This window comes from Mizuhopecten yessoensis, unplaced genomic scaffold (assembly GCF_002113885.1).
Source record: "Mizuhopecten yessoensis strain PY_sf001 unplaced genomic scaffold, ASM211388v2 scaffold4999.1, whole genome shotgun sequence".
NCBI classification, from domain to species: Eukaryota; Metazoa; Mollusca; class Bivalvia; order Pectinida; family Pectinidae; genus Mizuhopecten; species Mizuhopecten yessoensis.
The window spans coordinates 110,296-133,955 of NW_018405827.1; the positions used below are offsets into that span (position 1 = coordinate 110,296).

The window sequence follows — 23,660 nt, forward strand, 5'->3', positions numbered from 1 at the left end:
ATGTAATTAATGAGACATGTTGTCGATCAGATAATTATGTAATTAATGAGACATGTTGTCAGTCAGATAATTATGTAATTAATGAGACATGTTGTCGATTAGATAATAATGTATTTAATGAGACATGTTGTCGATCAGATAATAATGTAATTAATGAGAGATGTTGTCAATCAGATAATTAGGTGATGAATGAGACATGATGTCAATCAGATAATTATGAAATGAGTGAGACATGTTGTAAATCAGATAATTATGTAATGAATGAGACATGTTGTCGATCAGATAATTATGTAATTACTGAGACATGTTGTCAGTCAGATAATTATGGAATTAATGAGACATGTTGTAAGTCAGATAATTATGTAATGAGTGAGACATGTTGTCAATCAGATAATTATGTAATAAGTGAGACATGTTGTCAATCAGATAATAATGTAATTAATGAGACATGTTGTCAGTCAGATAATTATGTAATTAATGAGACATGTTGTCGATCAGATAATAATGTAATTAATGAGCATGTTGTCGTTCAGATAATTATGTAATAAGTGAGACATGTTGTCAATTAGATAATTATGTAATAAGTGAGACATGTTGTCGATCAGATAATTATGTAATTACTGAGACATGTTGTCAGTCAGATAATTATGTAATTAATGAGACATGTTGTCGATCAGATAATAATGTAATTAATGAGACATGTTGTCAATCAGATAATTATGTAATGAGTGAGACATGTTGTCAATCAGATAATTATGTAATAAGTGAGACATGTTGTCGATCAGATAATAATGTAATTAATGAGACATGTTGTCAGTCAGATAATTATGTAATTAATGAGACATGTTGTCGATCAGATAATAATGTAATTAATGAGCATGTTGTCGTTCAGATAATTATGTAATAAGTGAGACATGTTGTCAATTAGATAATTATGTAATAAGTGAGACATGTTGTCGATCAGATAATTATGTAATTACTGAGACATGTTGTCAGTCAGATAATTATGTAATTAATGAGACATGTTGTAAATCAGATAATTATGTAATTAATGAGACATTTTGTCAATCAGATAATTATGTAACAAGTGAGACATGTTGTCAATCAGATAATTATGTAATGAGTGAGACATGTTGTCAATCAGATAATTATGTAATTAATGAGACATGCTGTCAATCAGATAATTATATAATAAGTGAGACATGTTGTCAGTCAGATAATTATGTAATTAATGAGACATGTTGTAAATCAGATAATTATGTAATTAATGAGACATTTTGTCAATCAGATAATTATGTAACAAGTGAGACATGTTGTCAATCAGATAATTATGTAATAAGTGAGACATATTGTCAATCAGATAATTATGTAATGAGTGAGACATGTTGTAAATCAGATAATTATGTAATTAATGAGACATGTGGTCAATTAGAAAATTATGTAATAAGTGAGACATGTTGTCAATTAGATAATTATGTAATAAGTGAGACATGTTGTCAATCAGATAATTATGTAATAAGTGAGACATATTGTCCATCAGATAATTATGTAATAAGTGAGATATGTTGTCAATCAGATAATTATGTAAATAATGAGGCATGTTGTCAATCAAGTATGTTACCATTTAAATAAGTTGTCAAATAAAAACAATATGTGCTGTCAAAACTATATTGTATCAATAAAACAATCGTTGAGGTGTTGATACCTGTGTAAACAAGACATTTCCATATGTCAAATCACGTTTCAATGGAATTTTAATTTGAGTGAAACATAAAAATTGAACATTAAATAAAAAAGGAAAAAGGGTGCCCAATTTGACAAAAGAGGCTAATCTATAAAATACCTCGATAAAATCTAAACATCTTAAATTCATACTTATATAGAAAATTTCGAGTCAATACACTATTTGTCGATTGCACGCCATATTTATGGCTTTTTTCTGTTAGAGGATATACTCCTTGCTAGAGGATGATGATAGTTTATCCGAACTCTGAAGTCCTTGTATTCTTTGGACAATCCAATCTCGTTCAGTTTACAGGTAATAGTTTTTTTCTCTAACTTTTAATTAGAAATAAATGTCTAATTTCAATAAAGTCAACAAGAAATCCGTCCGGGGACTTAATAACGTATACCCTCTTCATTACTAAAGCTACGTTTAAATCTTTCTGCGCAAACAATTTAGCCTGTCCGTACAAAGACGATTTAACAACATTGAACATTAAATGTGTTATATGTATGTATTTGTAATTGTTCGCCTACTCCGACACAAGTGTGTTTATGAAAATAGTGTATAAGTGTATCACTTGCGTGATCGTGCGAATGAAGACATCGCTTTGTGAAAATTCAGCAAAATGTCGTGTCCCTGTCTGAGGTGCAATAAATGCTAAATTAGTTACTGCGACGAGAACAGCTAAATAAAATGGACCTTGTCCCCTGCGTTTTTCTTTACTTTTTCAATGGGCCAATGCAGTCTGTATTATATATCTTGAAAGTTGAACGTGGAAAACGCCTTATGATTACAAAGTGATGCACACTAAACATGATTCAAAATGCTCAGCAAGATAATACGGAACACAATTCAAACTCAATATCGATAACACTTCGGCACAATATGAACAAAGAAAACGTAAATATGGATACCTTGGAAAAGGTACAATGGAATTAAGACCAGGCTTCCCGGATGGATAAGCGTCTTTTGCTTCATCGGCGAAATCCGTCATGTTCATCTAGGTCACATCCAAATAATTAATGTCTTCACATCGTGAACTCGGGTAGTGACGTAGCCTTTTTCCCTGTTGTATACCACTGAATCGAGGTTGAGCTCTGACAGAGATGCTAGACTCGGACAAACTAAACAACGAATGGATTGAGGATTTAGTCTACACTTGTAGAGCAGCCAGTACAAATGTTATTTTACGCTCTTTAATGTTGTCAGCAAAACCATGTATGTGCTCATGATTAAAATATTATCCAATATTTTAGAGCACACTATACATTACTTCTAGCTTAGATCTTGATATTCGTCTGAACTCAAAGTACTGAACATTCGTATAAATATACAGGCAGGTTAATCGTTGCATATACGATATTGGTCGAACTCGTTGAAGTCATGAATGGTCATTCTGGATCATCTCTGCTGATGGGTGATCCTTACAGAAAGGTTAGCCCATCCACAGGCTGTTGTCTACAAGGATCGTCCCTCGGGCTGGCAACATGTCTCTGTCCATGATTAACTGTAGACGAGAGAAATGAAGCATATCTGCTATAATGTTGCTGTTTTCGTCTTGGTCCGATTATAGATAGTTATAAATGAGATATTGTGATGCGTTGGGTTGGTTGTTTAAAAGCGAATAAATTAATTCGTACAGTGGTTGCCCTGCGATTAATGAGTTAGCTGATTAGTCAGAAATGTAAGTTGTACATACATAGAGAAGTTCTCCAACGAATGGTGGAAGGTTATCATGTTAACCTAATTCAAGTTTGTTAATTTTCATATTTTTTTTTATCAAATACAGAACATTTACCAATTGATTTAAAATGAACTAACTAGCGTGATATAAACGTGATAACCAGCAATCACGATGTTGGGGACCTTTTTCCTATGACGTTTATGTTTTATGCAAACCATGCATACAGAGAAATGCATTGTATCTGTTTCCAAATTGGGAAACAATTGCCATGAATCATAAGGTCACAATGGAAAAGGACTGACGTGACTGTAATTAAGCCATTTGAAATAAAGACCTATGATAAACATTGCATACTAAAAAGTACTAATTAAGAATCATGTATCGAATAATATCATTAAAAATACTCGGATTATTTTGTTTCGCTACATGACGAAATTATTATTTTGCCCTGTAAAACAATAAGAAATGTTGTGGTTAAAAATACAACCCATGTGACATGTTGTGAATATCTCCATTTATTTTATCCGCGAAACAAACTCTTACATTTGACACAAAACATATTGTTAATTTTGTCATGTGTGATGAATGCAAAAACTGACACCATCTAAGTGGTTTATTTAAATAGTATAACATATATATATGTTGATATAACTACTTTTTAGTAGTTTAGGTGATTCAGAAACATATAATCAAGTTTGACTATTTGATTTAAGGACGTTAAACAATGTTAGAATTTCAATGTGTCGACTTTTTGAAGAACTAATGTCGGAAATTGGAGTCAAAATTTTGTAATAAAAATATCATTAAAAATTCTTTATTTCAATTATCTGCAAATAGCCTTCATTGAAACTAATTTGATGACTTGTCACAATTGTATTTACACTTCACGTTTGGAGAACATTAGTTACCATCTATGTAAACGTGTTTTGATTGGTACCTGATTTTTACCAAGTCATTCATTTCTTTTAAAGTTTTTAAACCCATGTGATCTGTAAGGAAATTCAGTGCAATTTGTCTGCACACTTTTGATGGCCATGGTAGCAACAGGCTAGGTGTCATCAAAATCAGGCCTTACATTTATTGAAAGTTGGGAACAAATTGGTGGCAATACATTTTCTGAGCTTTTGGCTAAGGTGACCCAAAGAGCAGAAACATTATAAAAGACATTGCAACAAAAATAAGTAGGAAGAAAAACATGTAGGAGGTAAAGATTCACGAAAATGATCATTTGTTTAAATTATAAGTAAATGTTTGGCTACCTTTATATATTAATGAATAGTTATTTTTTGATTTGGACAATATGCTTTAGTTCATTAAAATAGGGACTATCATCTATATTTTGTTCATAGACCCTTCTTGGTAAAAGCTTTTAGTCTATATAAAATATAATATCATAAAAGTTTCATATTTTAAATTGTTGACGTTATTCTCATTATGCTATAGCCTATAGGAAATTTTGCGATTAAGTTAACTACTCTAACCTGAAACAGTAGGAATATCTTGCTCTTCCGAGATTTAAATGCTAATCATTTATCGGGAATTGGGACTGATAATTACCTAATCTGATATTGTTTAGATGGTAAAAAGATCAGTGCGTATTGTTTACATGTTTACTACAATTACAAATATTAACATGTTACACACCATTGCCTATCAAAGCAGTTTTCGTCGGAAGAGATGTAGTCTAGACTATTTTTAATCTATTAAATCGTTAACAGTTGTTCTGAAGCAAACAGACAGAACTATGGCTGGCAAATGATGTATACTTAAAAACATGTGCATAAAAAATAGCTATTTCTGAGTTTGTAACAATGAGTTACTTCCCCTGATCGGAGCTCGTTTACCGTCAAAGAAGATAAACATGGATGAAGCAGATCAATCAGTTTCTGCTGTTTAAATGTAATGATTTGGATGAATGTATCAGTAAAGCATGATAAAATTTATTCTAAAATCTACCAGAACAACCTGATTAAAAGTATTGTTATACATTACTTCAGGGCAAGCCTGTATGACCAACATGAACATAAATGATCAAACAAATGATTGAATTGAAATTGGCCGTTTATTTTGTATAAATGAAAATTGGAAATATTTCAATATGGAACATGTTCATGAAATAGTTTGGTCCTAGGTGGCGATACCAGATGGAGGAAGATTAGGAGGAGGCGGGTCAACAAATATTGAACTTAGAAACACAAAACATGCCTTGACCACTGTCCATCTATGTGAGTGTAGGTGATAAGTTGATGCTGCGTGTTAGGTTTATATAACCAAATAAGTGCGCCTGACCTTTTTACCTCTTTAACACCAACACTCTCCACTCTTTACAAACATTACGTAGGGACTATTTGTATATTGTACACATCAGCTCAAGTGAATAAATCAATAACAGCATGCATAAATCTTTGACAGGATGAACTCATGAATGTCTGTTCATTGTCATTAATCAGTTAACACATAAGATATGGACCAAATTGCAATATTTCACCACCTACAAAATGCCTGTCGTTAACAACATGTAAGGATAATTTACTTCTCATCTAAGATCCTGCCATATTGCCCTGCCTACCATAGATTCGGAATGTGATCTCATCAAATCGAGAAGGAGTTGTTTTAAAGACACTGGTGAGGACCTCATTATCTGCCCAAATCATAGGTTTATTTAAGAAAGGGATGGATAAGTAGCAGGCTATGTAAGGCCCAAGCCCCAATGTCAAATTGCCATGGAGGACATAAAGTGTTCACCATAACAATTTCATACCTTCAAGTAAACATATTTGGACTATGCACAGCACTTTAATTCCAGTTGGAAGCAGGTTTTATTTACATTTTCATATTTTTTCGACATTTTGATTTTATCATCCAAATGTCTGAAATTAAAAAAAAAAGTAAACCATTAAAGCCTTGGTCCCAACCCGCCGTACTTGCAAGTGCGTGCTGTCTACTTGCAAAAACGCGGGCCAAATTGGGGGATCCTTACGTGGTGAGGACCTCCTCAGTACTGATTTGGGAGCACGCAGACACGCCGTAACACTTTTAGTGCATGAGGAACTTTCGCTGCGTTCGGGATGCGGTCGGGCTACGCATTCACGCCAGTAAGGGTGACGTGCGTGCCTTCTACAGCCAATGAGCTTACAACGCACTGACTCCGTGAGTCTTTTAAATTTTTCCCACGTTCACTTGCTTTTCGGACGGCGCACTTAGCACGTGCGTGCTGCGCACGTGATGAGTGCGAAGCCTGTGCATACCCAGCACTTCCCCAGTTCTACTGTCCAATGAGCACGCAGAACTGACGTGGACCGTATGGAGTAAGCATGTGCTCCGCACTTACAACGCACGTTGTGCGCACTGATTTCTGGAGTAGATATAAAAGCCGAGTGCCAACATTTCGTCTCCAAGATGCCTAATAAGAGGACACAGAAGAAGGGGTCAGCTTCATCTGCAGCTCAAAAGGCAGCGGATACGGCCAGAGAGGCCCAACAGAAACGGGCCGCGGAAGATGAGATGGCCAGAGAGGAAGGGGAAGAGGCGAGGAGGAGCGTTCTATATCCCCCCAGACATTGGGCAGCACGTGTAAGTACGGCCTCCGTACAATAACGTGGCCATCGCAAGAAGATCGTACGTTGTATGCAAGTTGTAAGCACGTACAACTCACTTACCACGTGTGCAACGTACGATGCACGCAATCGCTCACGACCAGGCGTGGGGTGCGGGCCACGTACTTGCACCGTGCGCAACCGTGCGAGTGATGTGCGTTGACGTACTCTCTCCCTGGTCTTGCCACTCGCTCCCCACGTTTTCAGAAAAACGTGGCGGCCGTGGCCTCCCCAAAAACCGTACGGACTGAAAGCACGCACGGTGGGCAATATCTTTCATGCGAATGTGTTTCAAACATCCATATTGAAAAGGATAATCGAATTTATAATTTGATAAAATAAGATTTTGGTTAAAATGAGCGATTACTATATCAGAAATTGTTATCGCCGAGCAAGCAAATTAAATGTCATTTTTGCCGATTTTAGGCATCCCTAGCTACCTTATTTTCAACACACTCAAAAACAAATTATTTATTTTCAGGCAATGTCGGAACAACTTATCCTAAGCCCCATATATCAGAATTTTGAGCACTAATTAGATGTAACACCAATATATAGGATATGTATTAGGGTGATGGGAAGGGGAGACAATGGGCTTAGTTTTGCATATCGATATATGTTCTTACTTATGGAATTGGTTGATTACAAATAAGTTTCAAGCATGCAAAACCCTACTCCGGAAAGTTTTAATTTATCAGAAGCATTTATGTATTATGTCATAATATTTATTATTAATAGAGTTTTGTCGCCAGTGTAGAAGTGAGCTGTTCATCCATTTGAAAAATACAGATCCTGTTATGAAGGTAAATAGTGCAAACTTATGTTAATAACCGTTAGCATCACTATGAATTCTAAGAATAAGAATACAGTTTTAAATTCATTGATTAATTCAACCACTATTTAATAATGAACATCTGTTTCCTTCAATTTATTAATGATGTGGGTAGCATTTAGTAGAACAGCTTACTGAGTGAATCGAACTTGCAATGATTTAAGAATACCTAAAAGGTGTTGAATTTTAAATGTAGTTATTTGAAATTATTTGTTTGAGAATAAGCACATTTAGGGTTGTTGAGCATAATTATAAAATGTACGCGTCAAATTTGATATGTATACAGTAGTTGGATTAGAGTTGATATTTTATATCCCCAAAATAGAAAAATGAAATTTCAGACAGAGAATGATGATGATTTTGCTCTACCAAAGGAACAGATTGAGGAAAATGGCAACCAATGCATTGAGGCATCTTGTTAAGAGTATTGTGATGATGTAAGTAAAAATCATGACAGCTTTTCTTATACCGACAATTATTATTAACTTATTAAAGTTGTAAAAAGGCCTCTGATTTCATGTCTTACTATTTCTTATTACAGTTGTGGGATCGCACAACGTTACACGATGTGCGGTGTGCGCACAATGTGTGCACGGTGTGTGAACGATGTGTGCACGAAGTGCGAACGATGTGTGCACGAAGTGCGAACGATAAAAAATTGGACGATCATTGCTTGCGCACATTTTTGCGGACGATCGACGAACGTTGTGCGATAACAATCGCGGTTGGGGTAAATTGAGGAATGGCTTAACAATAAATACGGTTTCGTGTTTAAACATATAAACTTGATTTTTGACAGTCTAACGTTCACTGTATCCTGTGTTATACGCATTGTAAAATTGTACATAATCCTAATTATAGAGATGAGAGAGTTACAGTAATATATATACAGTGTACATTATTGCATACGAGCCTTCCGTATTTTTTTCATTCCGTAATATTGATCAACAAATTGTACCAAATCGCACAGTTGTGCGAGAGAAGCGCACAACGGGGCGAACGATTGTTAAATCGCACAGTTGTGCGCACCATGTGTGGACGATGAGCGAACGGTGTGTGAACGATGTATGCACGGTATGCGCACGGTGTTTTTTGGTGCGTTGTGCGGTCACACAACTGTACAATGTAACTGTATGTGCTTCTTGAATTTTCATTGTAAAAGAGCGTAACACTGTCTACCGAGAAAAAATATTACACAAATGCTAAAGAAGAAAAGAATTTTAATAAGCACGAATGACAACAAAGGTTCCAGTAATCTTGGTCACGAAAGGATAATATGTTAATTGTTAGAGAGTCAGAGAAAAATTGAAATGAAATTTGAGGGTGTCAAAAATTTCCAAATTCCAACGATAAACCAGGACAATTATGAATAATTGAGAGTACCATCCCCTCCTACAATTAGCAAAGAGTAAGAGCAAAATGAATCAATATGTCAAATTCAATTTCCTTCAATACATGAAGCTGCGTACAACGAGTGAAATAATGTCATGTTTATTGGAAATTAATGTCTGCAACTAGGAGGACTTCAAAAATTCAGTCAAAGTATGTATACAACATGCATTTACAAAACCTTTTTCTGAAATTTGTCCATTCTAGAATTTAAAATGTGTATTCAATAAAAGCTACAACCATATAATCACACATTTTGCACAAGTAAAATATCCATTCTATTTCTGAATCAATGATATATTCTACCAGTCAATCATTCATACTTACATTCATAAATATGTAATAATTAAACAGAAATATTTTGAATGCGGGCTTACATAAATGTATTTTATATTTCAGAGAGAGAGAGAGAGTGATGATAACATGGTTCTACCAGCAGTGATGGATGTACATCTTTTTTTTTTCATTTAAAATTATTTACTTTTGGAATTCTTTAAATCCTGAAATCCGGGTCCGGATTTGTCCGGTTTTTAGTCACGCCGATGTAACTTCCTGTAGAAAAGCAGAGACGTTTTTGAGGCAAAAACGATATTCTTCTGTAGTTAACTAGTACACATAATCATTCAATAAGTAAGTAAAATCTCTATTTATTCATATTTGATGTTTAAGCTGGAGTTTCAGTTATTTTTAAAGTATCGGCCTTGACGTCTACCTAAAGAAATTGCCTGAACTGTTGGATAGACCGCCAGTATTCTACCGGCAATTTTCCCCCAATACGAAGAACAAAGTTGTTTTACGTGAATTTTCGTTGTTTCATAATTGCTGGAATGTTTTCCACTAAAATACAGCCAGTTTTAAAAGTTAATTACAAAAATGTATTTATTTGGGGAAAGGGAGAAACACGTGTGCAAAAACATGTTTATATACTATTTTAACGCACTTGCCATGTTTTTGCACTTGTTGTCCCTGGCGTCGGCAAGTGGATTTTTACAACCCTGCAAGGGACTAGTTGATTGCCAAGGAACCAGTTGGTTGCTATGGAAATCATATTATTCATTAAATATTCAAATTCAGAACTCAATACAATTGTAAAATGCTCATTTAAGTACAGGATAACTGTAAAAAAGAATTCAACAGCTTATCAGTAAGAAATGATTTTTATGTACAGTGTATTTCAATGAATTCCAAAAAATTACGCTTTTCTCAATTTTCATTTATTTGAATTTTCCACTTGCCAGTCAGTTTTATTATTTTGGGGGTCCTTAACACCACTGGCAATGCTACAGTTATACAAACCAAATAAAAATAATCTAAATGTTTCTTTTTCGTCTCAGAATAGTTCGGAGTTATCAAAAGTCGCACATAAGACGTTGTGTTGAGTTCATTCCATGGTCTTATCTAGTTATACCATATTAGTCGTGGTGTTGAGTTCAATCTAAGGTCATATCTAGTTATACCCTATTAGTGGTGGTGTTGAGTTCGTTCTATGGTCTTATCTAGTTATACCCTATAAGTGGTGGTGTTGCGTTCATTCCATGGTCTTATCTAGTTATACCATATTAGTCGTGGTGTTGAGTTCAATCTATGGTCATATCTAGTTATACCATATTAGTCGTGGTGTTGAGTTCATTCCATGGTATTATCTAGTTATACCATATTAGTCGTTGTGTTGAGTTCATTAAATGGTCTTATCTAGTTATACCATATTAGTCGTGGTGTAGAGTTCAATCTAAGGTCATATCTAGTTATATCCTATTAGTGGTGGTGTTGAGTTCGTTCTATGGGCTTATCTAGTTATACCATATTAGTCGTTGGGTTGAGTTCATTCCATGGTCTTATCTAGTTAAAGCATATTAGTCGTGGTGTTGAGTTCAATCTAAGGTCATATCTAGTTATACCATATTAGTCGTGGTGTAGAGTTCAATCTAAGGTCATATCTAGTTATACCATATTAATCGTGGTGTTGAGTTCAATCTAAGGTCATATCTAGTTATCCCATATTAGTCGTGGTGTTGAGTTCATTCCATGGTATTATCTAGTTATACCATATTAGTCGTTGTGTTGAGTTCATTCCATGGTCTTATCTAGTTAAAGCATATTAGTCGTGGTGTTGAGTTCAATCTAAGGTCATTTCTAGTTATACCATATTAGTCGTGGTGTTGAGATCGTTCTATGGTCTTATCTAGTTATACCCTATTAGTGGTGGTGTTGTGTTCGTTCTATGGTCTTATCTAGTTATACCCTATAAGTGGTGGTGTTGCCTTCATTCCATGGTCTTATCTAGTTATACCCTATTAGTGGTGGTGTTGAGTTCGTTCTATGGGCTTATCTAGTTATACCATATTAGTCGTTGGGTTGAGTTCATTCCATGGTCTTATCTAGTTATACCCTATTAGTCGTGGTGTTGAGTTCATTCCATGGTATTATCTAGTTATACCATATTAGTCGTTGTGTTGAGTTCATGCCATGGTCTTATCTAGTTATACCATATTAATCGTGGTGTTGAGTTCAATCTAAGGTCATTTCTAGTTATACCATATTAGTCGTGGTGTTGAGTTCAATCTATGGTCATATCTAGTTATACCATATTAGTCGTGGTGTAGAGTTCAATCTAAGGTCATATCTAGTTATACCATATTAGTCGTGGTGTTGAGTTTATTCCATGGTCTTATCTAGTTATACTCTATTAGTCGTTGTGTTGAGTTCATTCTATGGTCTTATCTAGTTATACCCTATTAGTCGTGGTGTTGAGTTCATTCCATGGTCTTATCTAGTTATACTCTATTAGTCGTTGTGTTGAGTTCATTCTATGGTCTTATCTAGTTAAACCCTATTAGTGGTGGTGTTGAGTTCATTCTATGGTCTTATCTAGTTAAACCCTATTAGTGGCGGTGTTGAGTTCATTCTATGGTCTTATCTAGTTATACCATTTTAGTCTTGGGGTTGAGTTCATTCCATGGTCTTATCTAGTTATACCATATTAGGCGTGGTGTTGAGTTCATTCCATGGTCTTATCTAGTTATTCCCTATTATTCGTTGTGTTGAGTTCATTCTATGGTCTTATCTAGTTATACCATTTTAGTCTTGGGGTTGAGTTCATTCCATGGTCTTATCTAGTTATACTCTATTAGTCGTTGTGTTGGGTTCATTCTATGGTCTTATCTAGTTAAACCCTATTAGTGGCGGTGTTGAGTTCATTCTATGGTCTTATCTAGTTATACCATTTTAGTCTTGGGGTTGAGTTCATTCCATGGTCTTATCTAGTTATACCATATTAGTCGTGGTGTTGAGTTCATTCTATGATCTTATCTAGTTATACCATATTAGTCGTGGTGTTGAGTTTATTCCATGGTCTTATCTAGTTATACCATATTAGTCGTGGTGTTGAGTTTATTCCATGGTCTTATCTAGTTATACCATATTAGTCGTTGTGTTGAGTTCATTCCATAGTCTTATTTAGTTATACCATAGTAGTCGTGGTGTTGAGTTCATTCTATGGTCTTATCTAGTTATTCCATATTAGTCGTGGTGTTGAGTTCATTCTATGATCTTATCTAGTTATACCATATTAGTCGTGGTGTTGAGTTTATTCCATGGTCTTATCTAGTTATACCATATTAGTCGTTGTGTTGAGTTCATTCCATAGTCTTATTTAGTTATACCATATTAGTCGTGGTGGTGAGTTCATTCTATGGTCTTATCTAGTTATACCATTTTAGTCGTGGTGTTGAGTTCATTCCATGGTCTTATTTAGTTATACCCTATTAGTCGTTGTGTTGAGTTCATTCTATGGTCTTATCTAGTTATTCCATATTAGTCGTGGTGTTGAGTTCATTCTATGGTCTTATCTAGTTATTCCATATTAGTCGTGGTGTTGAGTTCATTCCATGGTATTATCTAGTTATACTCTATTAGTCGTTGTGTTGAGTTCATTCCATGGTCTTATCTAGTTATACCATATTAGTCGTTGTGTTGAGTTCATTCCATAGTCTTATTTAGTTATACCATATTAGTCGTGGTGTTGAGTTCATTCTATGGTCTTATCTAGTTATACCATATTAGTCGTTGTGTTGAGTTCATTCCATAGTCTTATTTAGTTATACCATATTAGTCGTGGTGTTGAGTTCATTCCATGGTCTTATCCAGTTATACAATTGTAGTCGTAGTGCTGAGTTCATTCAATGGTCTTATCTACTTATGCCATATTAGTCGTGGTGTTGAGTTCATTCAATGGTCTTATCTAGTTATACCCTATTAGTCGTGGTGTTGAGTTCATTCTATGGTCTTATCTAGTTATGCTCTATTAGTGGTGGTGTTGAGTTCATTCTATGGTCTTATCTAGTTATACCATATTAGTCGTGGTGTTGAGTTCATTCAATGGTCTTATCTAGTTATAGCATAGCGAAACCAGCCTCTTTTAAATAAGATCGAGATTTAATAGTTTAAATCAGTCGTTCAAATCGGTTAGCGGAATCGGTCGATTGAATAAGACAAAATCCATCACTTTGGAATAATTCAAACATCTTAGACAGATCCCTCCACGTCTGAGCGTCGCCGTATCATCGTCACTCCGTCTCGTATTGGCACCACCACCTTATAATACAACAAAACATCAGATATTAGACTTCATACTTATGGTATTAATTATATAAATAGTTGTAAACGTGTTCGCACGACCAGTATCGGGTCAGGAGTTCATGTATAAATGCGCGTAACTAGAAAATTGTGAACAAGTCTGACTAGTCATTGTCAATGACTTAGCAAAGTGCTGTTACCAAATATTACAAGAAATAGCTAGAAACATGGAACTCGTCACATTGTCGTGCAGAGAAATAGTATTCTGTGCTATTTTAAAAAAAAACCGATTATATTATCTAAATTCGAGAATAAGACCGGGATTGAAAGTAAGCTTCTGTTTCCTTTGCAGTCACATATTTTCAAAAAGACGCTGGCCGTTCTAAAATAGCAGGAGTTGCTTTCTTGTTTTCCATGTGGAAATCATATCGAGAATTCTTTTTGTAACACAAGACACTTTGAGTTGTTTCAATTTGTCTTTGTATGTTACCAATGTACAATTTTATTCTTTTCGTGCATTTATATTTATCTCTATTCACAGGCATACGTCAGACGATAGCGGTGTTGCACTCCCGGCCTTTAAAATACGTTGTTCAATGCTTACTTTAAAACTTCCCTGAAAAGAAAGGCTGTCGTCGAAAAATAGGCGATTTTGTTAGCGGTAAACTGTTTGTCTATCATTAACGTAATGCTACAATACGATTACGATGTGGAACATGTGAAATAGGTTGACACAATGGCTGCGTCATTCGTTGGTCTACTTTCTAATGAATTTCTGACGAATGTGTTGGTTGTACACATAAACACATAAAACACATTACAACCAAAAGCCGCCCAATGGTACCGGATCATACAAAACATTCTTACTTTGTACACACGTTCGTCCTGTGCCACAAATTCGTTGAACTCGTGAATGTCCAGGCCATTCTGGATCATCTCTGCTGATGGGTGATCCTTACAGAAAATTAAGCCCATGAACAGGCTGTTGTCTACAATGATCGTCCCTCGGACTGTCAACATGTCTCTGTCCATGATTAACTGTAGATGGGATAGATACATATATGTATTATGTTTTATAACGTTTCTGCTTTGGTTAAGCTCTGGTAAAACTAATAATAACTAGCGGTGTTTAATGATTCAAAGTAGTGACGGAATTGTTTGGTGTGTGTTGGGTAAGGTGGATAAAACAAAAGGGGCCATTTCATAGTTAAATGAAAGGAATTATTATTGGGTGAAAAGATGAAAGGAATAACAATTTATTTCTTTATTAAGATACAAACGGTGATCGACGAATTCACCTGATTTATGAAACCGCTATTCTGCGATTGATGGGCGAATTTCTTTGTTAACCAATTGAACATATATAAATGGGTGATGGTTGGTCATTATGCCTATTTAATTTAAAATAGCTACATTTCAAATTGTATAAACACACGAGGTTTAACTTAGAGATATAGAAAAAACATGAAAACCAGTCATCCTGAGTTTCGGGGACTTTTGCCTCTCCATTCATGTTTGTATCTAGCTTTAGCTTTTGACCTAGTTTTTATTTACAGTGAAACACCTTATATTTTTTACAGCAAGGGATTGTTACATGACGTCATAATTAGAAAGTGGCCAGTGGAGGGTATAATCAGACATGATTGAAAACTCCTGAAATATTAATCAATGAGTTGGAAATAAATTGGGTCAAATAACAATGTAAATTACATTTTTTTTGTATAAAAAGGGCCCCGTTTGTTAGTTTTCTGATAAAATAAATTTTACATGTTACATATACCATATTGTTACTCTTAAAATATTCCAAAAACAAGTCTTATACCTACTTCATCAATACGATATAATTGTAAATTGTATCATACATATACATGTATTAATATAATTACTTTGTAGTAGTTGAGATAGTTGCATTTATCGGCATCAATGAAAATGATGTCGAACTTCTCTCCAGCTTCAGCCATTTCTTCCAGTGACGCCAAAGCCGGTCCTACAAAGTGATACATGTAGTTAACTTCAATTCAAAAGCATTACAACAAATTATGACTAACCAAGCAAAGGGCGTTTGACAATGTTTCCATTTTAAAGTGAATATTTCTGTTTCGGCATTTTGAGCAATTAATTTCCCAAATATAGTGATGATTTTGTAATTATAATAGCAGTGTTAGTTTTTTTTATCTCCAAGTAGCCCTCGTGTGAAGCTATTTTATCGACTTACCCCAAGCAATTCCGTCATACAACTTTTAACAAAAGAATTTTGCTATTGTCGGTCTGAATAATGTACTTGTAGACAACATATTAGTACGGACATTGGGAAGAGTAAGGAGGCCTATGAGCGTTAATTAAAAAATTCAACAAGACTACTTATAGAATATAGATATTTAAGCCTCGAGGTTTTATAAAGTCGTTGGAGGTTTTAACAATTCTTACGCCTGTCATCTTGAATGATCCGACAACATTCGATCATACAAACAAGCTTTATATCATGACCCGTGGCATACTTGTTCGTGGGAAGAAGTCATTCATTTCAATTTTAACCTTTTTATTTTATTTTATCTTAGATGATATTCAGACTAATTTGTTTGAACACATTTGATGGCCTTCTAAATCAGGTAGTTTCCATCCCTTTGTCATGAGCCTAAGCCTTTAGTTGATAAAGAAGAAGTTGATAATTCAACAGAAATTGCATGGAGGATGATGCTCAGCGGACGAGTCGAACATACGACACCAAACGGCAAAAAAAAAAAAAAAAGTAATACGTTTTTCGAGAGATTTGACGAGGTGACCTCCTCTCTCTCAAAAGAAAAAATCCTAGATATATCTAGAGAAATTAATGCAATAGGGAAGCGTTTGTAAAAGTTAATGATTCTATAGAAATGGTGGTCCAGTGTTGATCTTAAATAAATATTTGCTTACCTCCCTTTATTGTAACTTTCTTTCCGTGAGGAGACTTGTCCATGTATTCTCGCGCAAGGTTCTGTACATATGGAACAATTTCACACGTTGTTACACTGCCGTCAGCTGGAAGTGCTTCCGCCATTGTCAGTGCACCACATCCGGTGAATAATCCAACTTCTAACACCTTTTTGGCGTTGTTCATACTGACGAGGGTCTTAAGAAAATTTCCTATATATATGAATAAGAGAGTTATCATCAAACTTGAATAAAAGATAGAGTTTATTACATCTCGACAAGACCACGTATAATGCTCATTGTCCCTTTCGGCTAAACGCTTCAAGTTTTCATATAGAAAATAAAAACGATCTACATGTATGTGCGCATGCACGACAGGTAAGACGTGGTTGAGATCCCATCTTTGTTAGAATATTTGAAAAGCTCTGCTAAAAATGGAATATTTAACTAATCAAATATGTTTTTCAATCTATATCCCTTTCAAATACATTTAAAAAACTAATACCTTTCCGATTCAAAAAGTAATATTACGAACATATCTCTGTTTAATTTGCTGTATGCGTGTGACATCTCAGTTCTTTAGAACATTTGCTTATTTGGAGTTTCAGATTCTCGTATCAGCTACATCAAATCACGACAGGTGCCTATGGAGACACCGCCAACTAGGAGTAGAGGAGAAGGAGAAGACAGATCCAAAGTATTGCAATCTGGGTAACAGATCAATGTTGGAATTTTGAATATCCCCCGGTAAGCAGACACCGGACAGAACCCAAAATAACGTCAGGAAACCGCATTAGTAGTCTTTTCTCGAACTTCTCGAACGAGTCCTAAGGATATGACGTTTATTGTCTATTGTCCTGAGCATACTATCATGACTCGTGGGCTACTTAAACGATTGCAATGATGTCGGCAGATATTTTATACTTATTACGTATAGGACAAGCAAGCACAATTATTTGTTCCAATATGGGAGTAATTCTACACCGAGTCCCAGCAAAATTACACAAGTCTCTGTCCTCTGATTAGAGAAAGTTGTATCATACAATTGTTCTTATACGCCAATTGCAACCATTGGAATCTTTATGCTCTCCAGTTCTACAGTTTTTCTGCAGTTATGCTACTAACTGACTACTCTTAAGATCATGATGTTGTTCAAGGTCTGACACACAAAACACCAAAGAAATTCAGTATCGTTTACATTGGAATAATAAGCTCTTTACCTTCCAATTTCCCAGACACCATTCTTGGAGCAAGATGAGGGATCGTTCCCGCCTTGAATAAGTCTTTCCAGGGATGGTTTATGCTTTGTTCAATCAAATTTGTCACGTGATCACTGGCGGAGGACGACATTTTATCACAGTAGTCATCACGTGTCTGGACATGAAACACACCGGAACAAGAAGCTATATTATCACACTGTATTTTTTATTTCTATATTGAAAAAAACATATAAACTGTTTAATACGAATCGTGATTTAAACTTCCTGAGGAACACGGTTAATATATATACATGTACATTGGAAATGTTCACATGGATTGAAGACAAGGTCAATTTAAATATAAACAAAAACTGATGATTAATTTGATATTTACACAAAAACACATGTCACCTTTGAAAATACACGTGCACATTTAATCTAAAAACACCAGGTAATTCATTAATTCTTTTCGTATACGAACAAAAGTTGATATGACACGCTTGAATTGTATAAAAAAAATGTCATTCAAAAGTTCACAAGAATACATGTATTTATTACATTTAGGTTATACGAAGTACAAATAGCATGAGCAACTTTGAAATTAGACTAATTCAGAAAATCAGCCAGAACCGGTGTAATCTGCTTATCGATATAAAAGAAACCTCCAGAAGATCAAGTATTAATCTGAATATTTTCATCAGCGTGAAATATATATCAAGTAACAATGTAATGTAAATAAATATATATATATATATATTATACGATAATAGAGACAGGTACTATGGACCCATCTTGAATTCATCTTCATAAATTCTACACAACTGAGATTAATACTCACATGGAAAATATCGAGACAATGCTCAATCTGTTGGTTGACTTCATCAGGTACGCCATGTTTTATGGCTAGATCCTTTAGTGTCCATAGATTCCTTACTAGAGGATGTTGATGGTTGTGTCCGAATCCTGAAGTCATTGTGTGCGTAGTTAATGTGTAGAAGACGTTGAGCGGTACTGAACCTCTGTCCGTTATACAGGTGTTAGACTATATACAAATCTCTAATCAAATTGTAAAGTGGTCAGCGACACAGACGGGTTCACATTAACTGGGTTCAGTATGAGTGGTCAAATGTACGCAAAAAGGTTACTGTCCTACTGTGCGAGTGACACTATTTTCAGCTAAGAGGTCAGACTCCAGTTTTATTAACCTTTAACCGCTTTACGCATAATAAAGTAACACTTTTGAATTAAACTTTAACCTCATTGTACAGAAATATGAACATGTTCGTGTACATGTATTTGGTAGGTGATTCTTTTGAATTCCATGAAATACGTTTTGTATGATAATAATTATGCAAATACCATCGATTTTTAGAATTGACCTATATATGACATTAGGTTACAGTGCATCAATACTTTTTCAAAGAGAGAAACGCGTGTTTCATGTTTGTACAAACGTTTGCAAATATAGGAACATATTCGATCCATGTACATACATCAATGACAATTAGTTTTTCCAACTTTAAAAATCTTGCCAATGTTCTTGCGAAAACTTCAGGTTTCCACAGTGATTCGTGTTACATGTAAATAGGTATTGCTATGCTATGTAATGCTTAGTAAGCAATTTGCAATGATGAGGACAGCGAAAGAGAAATGGTCCTTTTTCTCTGCATATATATATATATTTCTTACATTTTCAATGGGGCAAATTCTTTTATATTTAAAAATTAAATTTTGAAAGTTCCTAATGGTCCTTGTTCGTTTTTGTTATTTAACGTGCTAGACTTCGTACATGGTTATCTGAGTACAAAGAATATGTTAAAAGTATTCATTACAAGACTTCCGTTAACTAGAAAGTTAACTAGCGTTTGCCTGCTCATTGAAGAGATAACGTTGCAACATTGAAATATTTTATAATTAATAAACCTGATAAAGAAATTTATTGGTTTAGCTTTTAATGGTTGCTGCTGCATGACTTTTCCAGGGACAGTTATAGTGTACGTCAACCTTTATCATTTAAATCTTGGCCTATTGAATGTTTCAGCTTAAACGTCTGAATCATATCATGAATCTTGACAAGTGATGAAGTTGTTATTAAATATCTAGTTACTTGAAAAAAAAATATCTGCATTTGATCAAATTACCTTTAAATTACAGAATGTAGCACTGAAAAGAACAAACCTCTTTCTTTGCAGTATAAAATTGTCATAACCATTCAACAAGCACAATAACTGATTATAAGTGTTTAAAGTTGTAGTGGTATTAACAGTTTAACACACTTAATATGTAAAATAATCTTCAGAGTGTTCCAAACTAGTCTATATGAACTCGAAGAAAGTGAGTCTGTGTCAATACTTTTTTCAGTTTTTTGAAAACATTACACACAATTGCAAAGTTATTTCCCCGGACAATAATGTCTATAAAAATACAATTAGGTTAATCGCTATATACAGTGTGTTGCTGGACCCCATTTATGTAAAAAAAAAATGTAGGAATACACCACTGACAAGAAGTAAGCCATCTATTTTCATGCCTTCTATAAATGTCCTAATTGGTCAAGTCTGTAAGTCTTGATTAAAAAAACAATCTTCAACACTGTGATAAATATCAAACTCTAACCAAATAAAGCGCATTCAAAGCCACAGATTTCATGTTCAGATAAAGCGTAGTTAGAATAAATGATCACAAATGATGAATCTGTTTTGTCAGAGTCTTCCGGAATAATATAAAATGAAACAATATAAATCATGTTAAGGTGTTGTCAAGAGTAACGTCAATGGAACAAGATGCAAAAACAAAGTTCAGATGAAACAAGTTTCACGTTTATCAGAACTGAAAGCAAAGGAATTGGGCAAAGGGTAGGAACCTATAAACGACCTATTTAATATGTACATACGTGGTATAGTGAATAGGGGAGAATGGGAGGATGAGGAATGGATAGAGGACTGGAAGATCTTCATATAATTTTTGTCTTTCTTTATTTGACTGGCTCGTGTAATGCTCACTTCCAATTAGCGTGTAAGTGCTTCACTTGTATTAAGGACAAATGTCTGTGAACATGTATTATCGATATCTGCTATATCTGCACCATGCGTATTATCGATATCTGCTATATCTGCACCATGTGAATTATCGATATCTGCTATATCTGCATAATGTGTATTATCGATATCTGCTATATATGCACCATGTGTATTATCGATATCTGCTATATCTGCACCATGTGCATTATCGATATCTGCTATATCTGCACCATGTGTATTATCGATATCTGCTATATCTGCACCATGTGAAGCCAAAATGTCACAATTGTAAGCGTCAATGTATGACTTGAAGATTTTTTCGGTTAGAAGGATTTAATATTTCTTAAATTGGCTTAAAGCTACTAAATTAAGGTACATTTTAGCTGCGGTGTCGAGTTCGTTCTATAATCAAACAGATTAAATGGAAAGTTTATGGAATCAAAGAAATCTCTCTTTTTCTAGAGACAAAATCGTTGAACCAGTCATTGTAATCAGACAAAATCCTCAATTTATTAAATAGACGAAATCTCCCACTTTACGTCAAACACTCAAACACGACATCAATCCGTCTCGTATGGGCACCATCACCTTATCATACAACATGGTATGAGTTCTCGGGCAGTTATACAGGTGTTCACGCGGCCATTATAGGATTTGTAATGTAGAAAGTTATGGGTAATCTGCCCCTTCCTTGTTTCTTTTCAATCATAAGTAGGATATCGTAATTTACATGTAGTACCATGTACATGCATTGTATTAATTCTGTACTTAATTAGCCATGATGTACAAAACAAGACTATTTTCCTTTTTCAGTCAGTTTAACAAGCATTAAAAGATGTCAACAAATAAAGCACAAGCGTAGGAAAAGGTGTTACGTGTAACTGCATGACCAAAGCAAAGATACAAATGTACAAAAATAATACATGATGTACTAAAATATCATCAAAATTGTAATTTTATAATGTTAAGGATTTACAACTCTGAAGAGTCAAACATTTCTTGCATTAAACGTTTTTTTTACATCGAATTTTGAAAAAGAAGAATATGAGAAAATAAAAAATGAAAATAAAATTGCATTGTCCGTGTGTTCGTTTTTTGTTATGATCGGTCAAACATACCCGTTCAACAAAATGTGTGATTTTTGATGAAATTTATCGTTTTGACCGTATGGAGACTAAATTTGTACAATACCTTTCAAGTGTGCTCTCAGAAATCCACGAATATTTGCACAATTGCTCAAAAAATGTATTTTCTTCTTAATTATGCAGTCCAGATTTCTTAAATCTATATTTGTATCTCAGGAATGCAATTTATGTTACCCCTACCCCAATTTTTTAAGTGAAAAAACCACTTCTTTTTCACCTTTATTTGCAGATTAAACGATTGATGTGAAAAGTTCTGGTTTTCAACTTTAACCAATATTCAATGCATCGAAAGAAAATGTGTTTATCTTCATAAAACAGTAAAACAATTGGGGGTTCCGTGTGCTTTTTTGGGATAAAACGCCAAATGTAAAGTGTAGTTGACATAATCAGCATTAAAATACCAATATTGTTTAATTTTTCACTATGTTGTATTATATTTGCATCATAATGAACATTTAAAACTTGCACAGCAAAAATGAACTTGCTACGGTTAAAAATGGCGATACAATGACATTTTTAATGATAGTTGTTATAACGTCAAAAAAGGTGGAATGTTAGCATTGCTTACAATGCAAGAAAAACTCATTTTTGAGATATTCAAAATGGCCGCCTAATCGATCATTTTTTCATAAAAACTTTTTAAAATGTCTGCAAACAATGGGCATCTAGTGTTTTGATACGTTGTTCAGAAGCATAATGGCTTTTTAAGTAGATCATAATTTGAGATTTGAACGTGACTGAAACTTCAGAAGAATACATCCTTAAATCAAAGTTCGTAAAATTAGGACAAAAAATGAGCATAAGAAAGATATTCATGTACATCGATGAAAGACCCACGGATAATATAATATGACCAGGTGTTCCGGACGGGTAAGCGTCTTGTGATGTATCAACAGCACCCGTGTACCGTAAAACTAGTTCAACTAAAATTAATGTCGAGTCGTAAAGCGACAGAAACCTTCAATTTATCAACCAAAATTTTGGTGTATGATAATGATGATTTATCCTAAACTATAGATTGCTATTTAAATGTTAATCATTTTAGCTATACAATCTGTCTAACATTTATTTCTTTTCAGCATTTTACGTCACGAATGTTTTATTTAACATAGTGAGGTTAATAACATTAAAAAGTTACAGATAGAAATTGAAACCCTGTCGAATTTAACCGGATAAAATAAATATTCTTTCCTTGTATACAAGTTCATACTGTGCCACAAACTCGTTGAACTCGTGAACGTCCTGGCCCATCTTGAGCAAATTCTCCGATGGGTGATCCTTCAAGTACGATACGCCCTGAAATAAGGTGTTGTCTTCAATCATTGTTCCTCGGGCTGTCAACATATCTCTGTCCATGACTATCTGTAACAGTGGTGGACGGCAAAAATGTACTATTTTATTAGCTTTTGTCTTTGTACAGTTAAATTGTTTTAAAAAACACTAACAATCAAAGTGCTCAAAGTACTGAAAGCTAAGGCAAAAGGTAGACCAAGATAAATATAATATTTTTGGAATGGGGAACAAAAAAAAGACGAAGTGCCCATCATATCGTACAAAAGGATTTACCAATAATTTCGTTATGAA

At 34.4% G+C, this 23,660-nt stretch overlaps 1 protein-coding gene across 1 annotated transcript; it reads right to left on the reverse strand.

Annotated features, from left to right (window-relative positions):
- Nucleotides 1-13,751: 13,751 nt before the first annotated feature.
- LOC110450108 (caffeoyl-CoA O-methyltransferase-like) lies at nucleotides 13,752-18,062 on the reverse strand. Its single transcript, XM_021497370.1, has 5 exons — nucleotides 17,933-18,062; nucleotides 16,716-16,925; nucleotides 15,689-15,789; nucleotides 14,670-14,840; nucleotides 13,752-13,820 (listed from the first exon to the last, which is right to left on the reverse strand). The coding sequence occupies exons 1-5, from the start codon at nucleotides 18,060-18,062 to the stop codon at nucleotides 13,752-13,754; spliced, it is 681 nt and encodes a 226-aa protein (XP_021353045.1).
- Nucleotides 18,063-23,660: the final 5,598 nt, after the last annotated feature.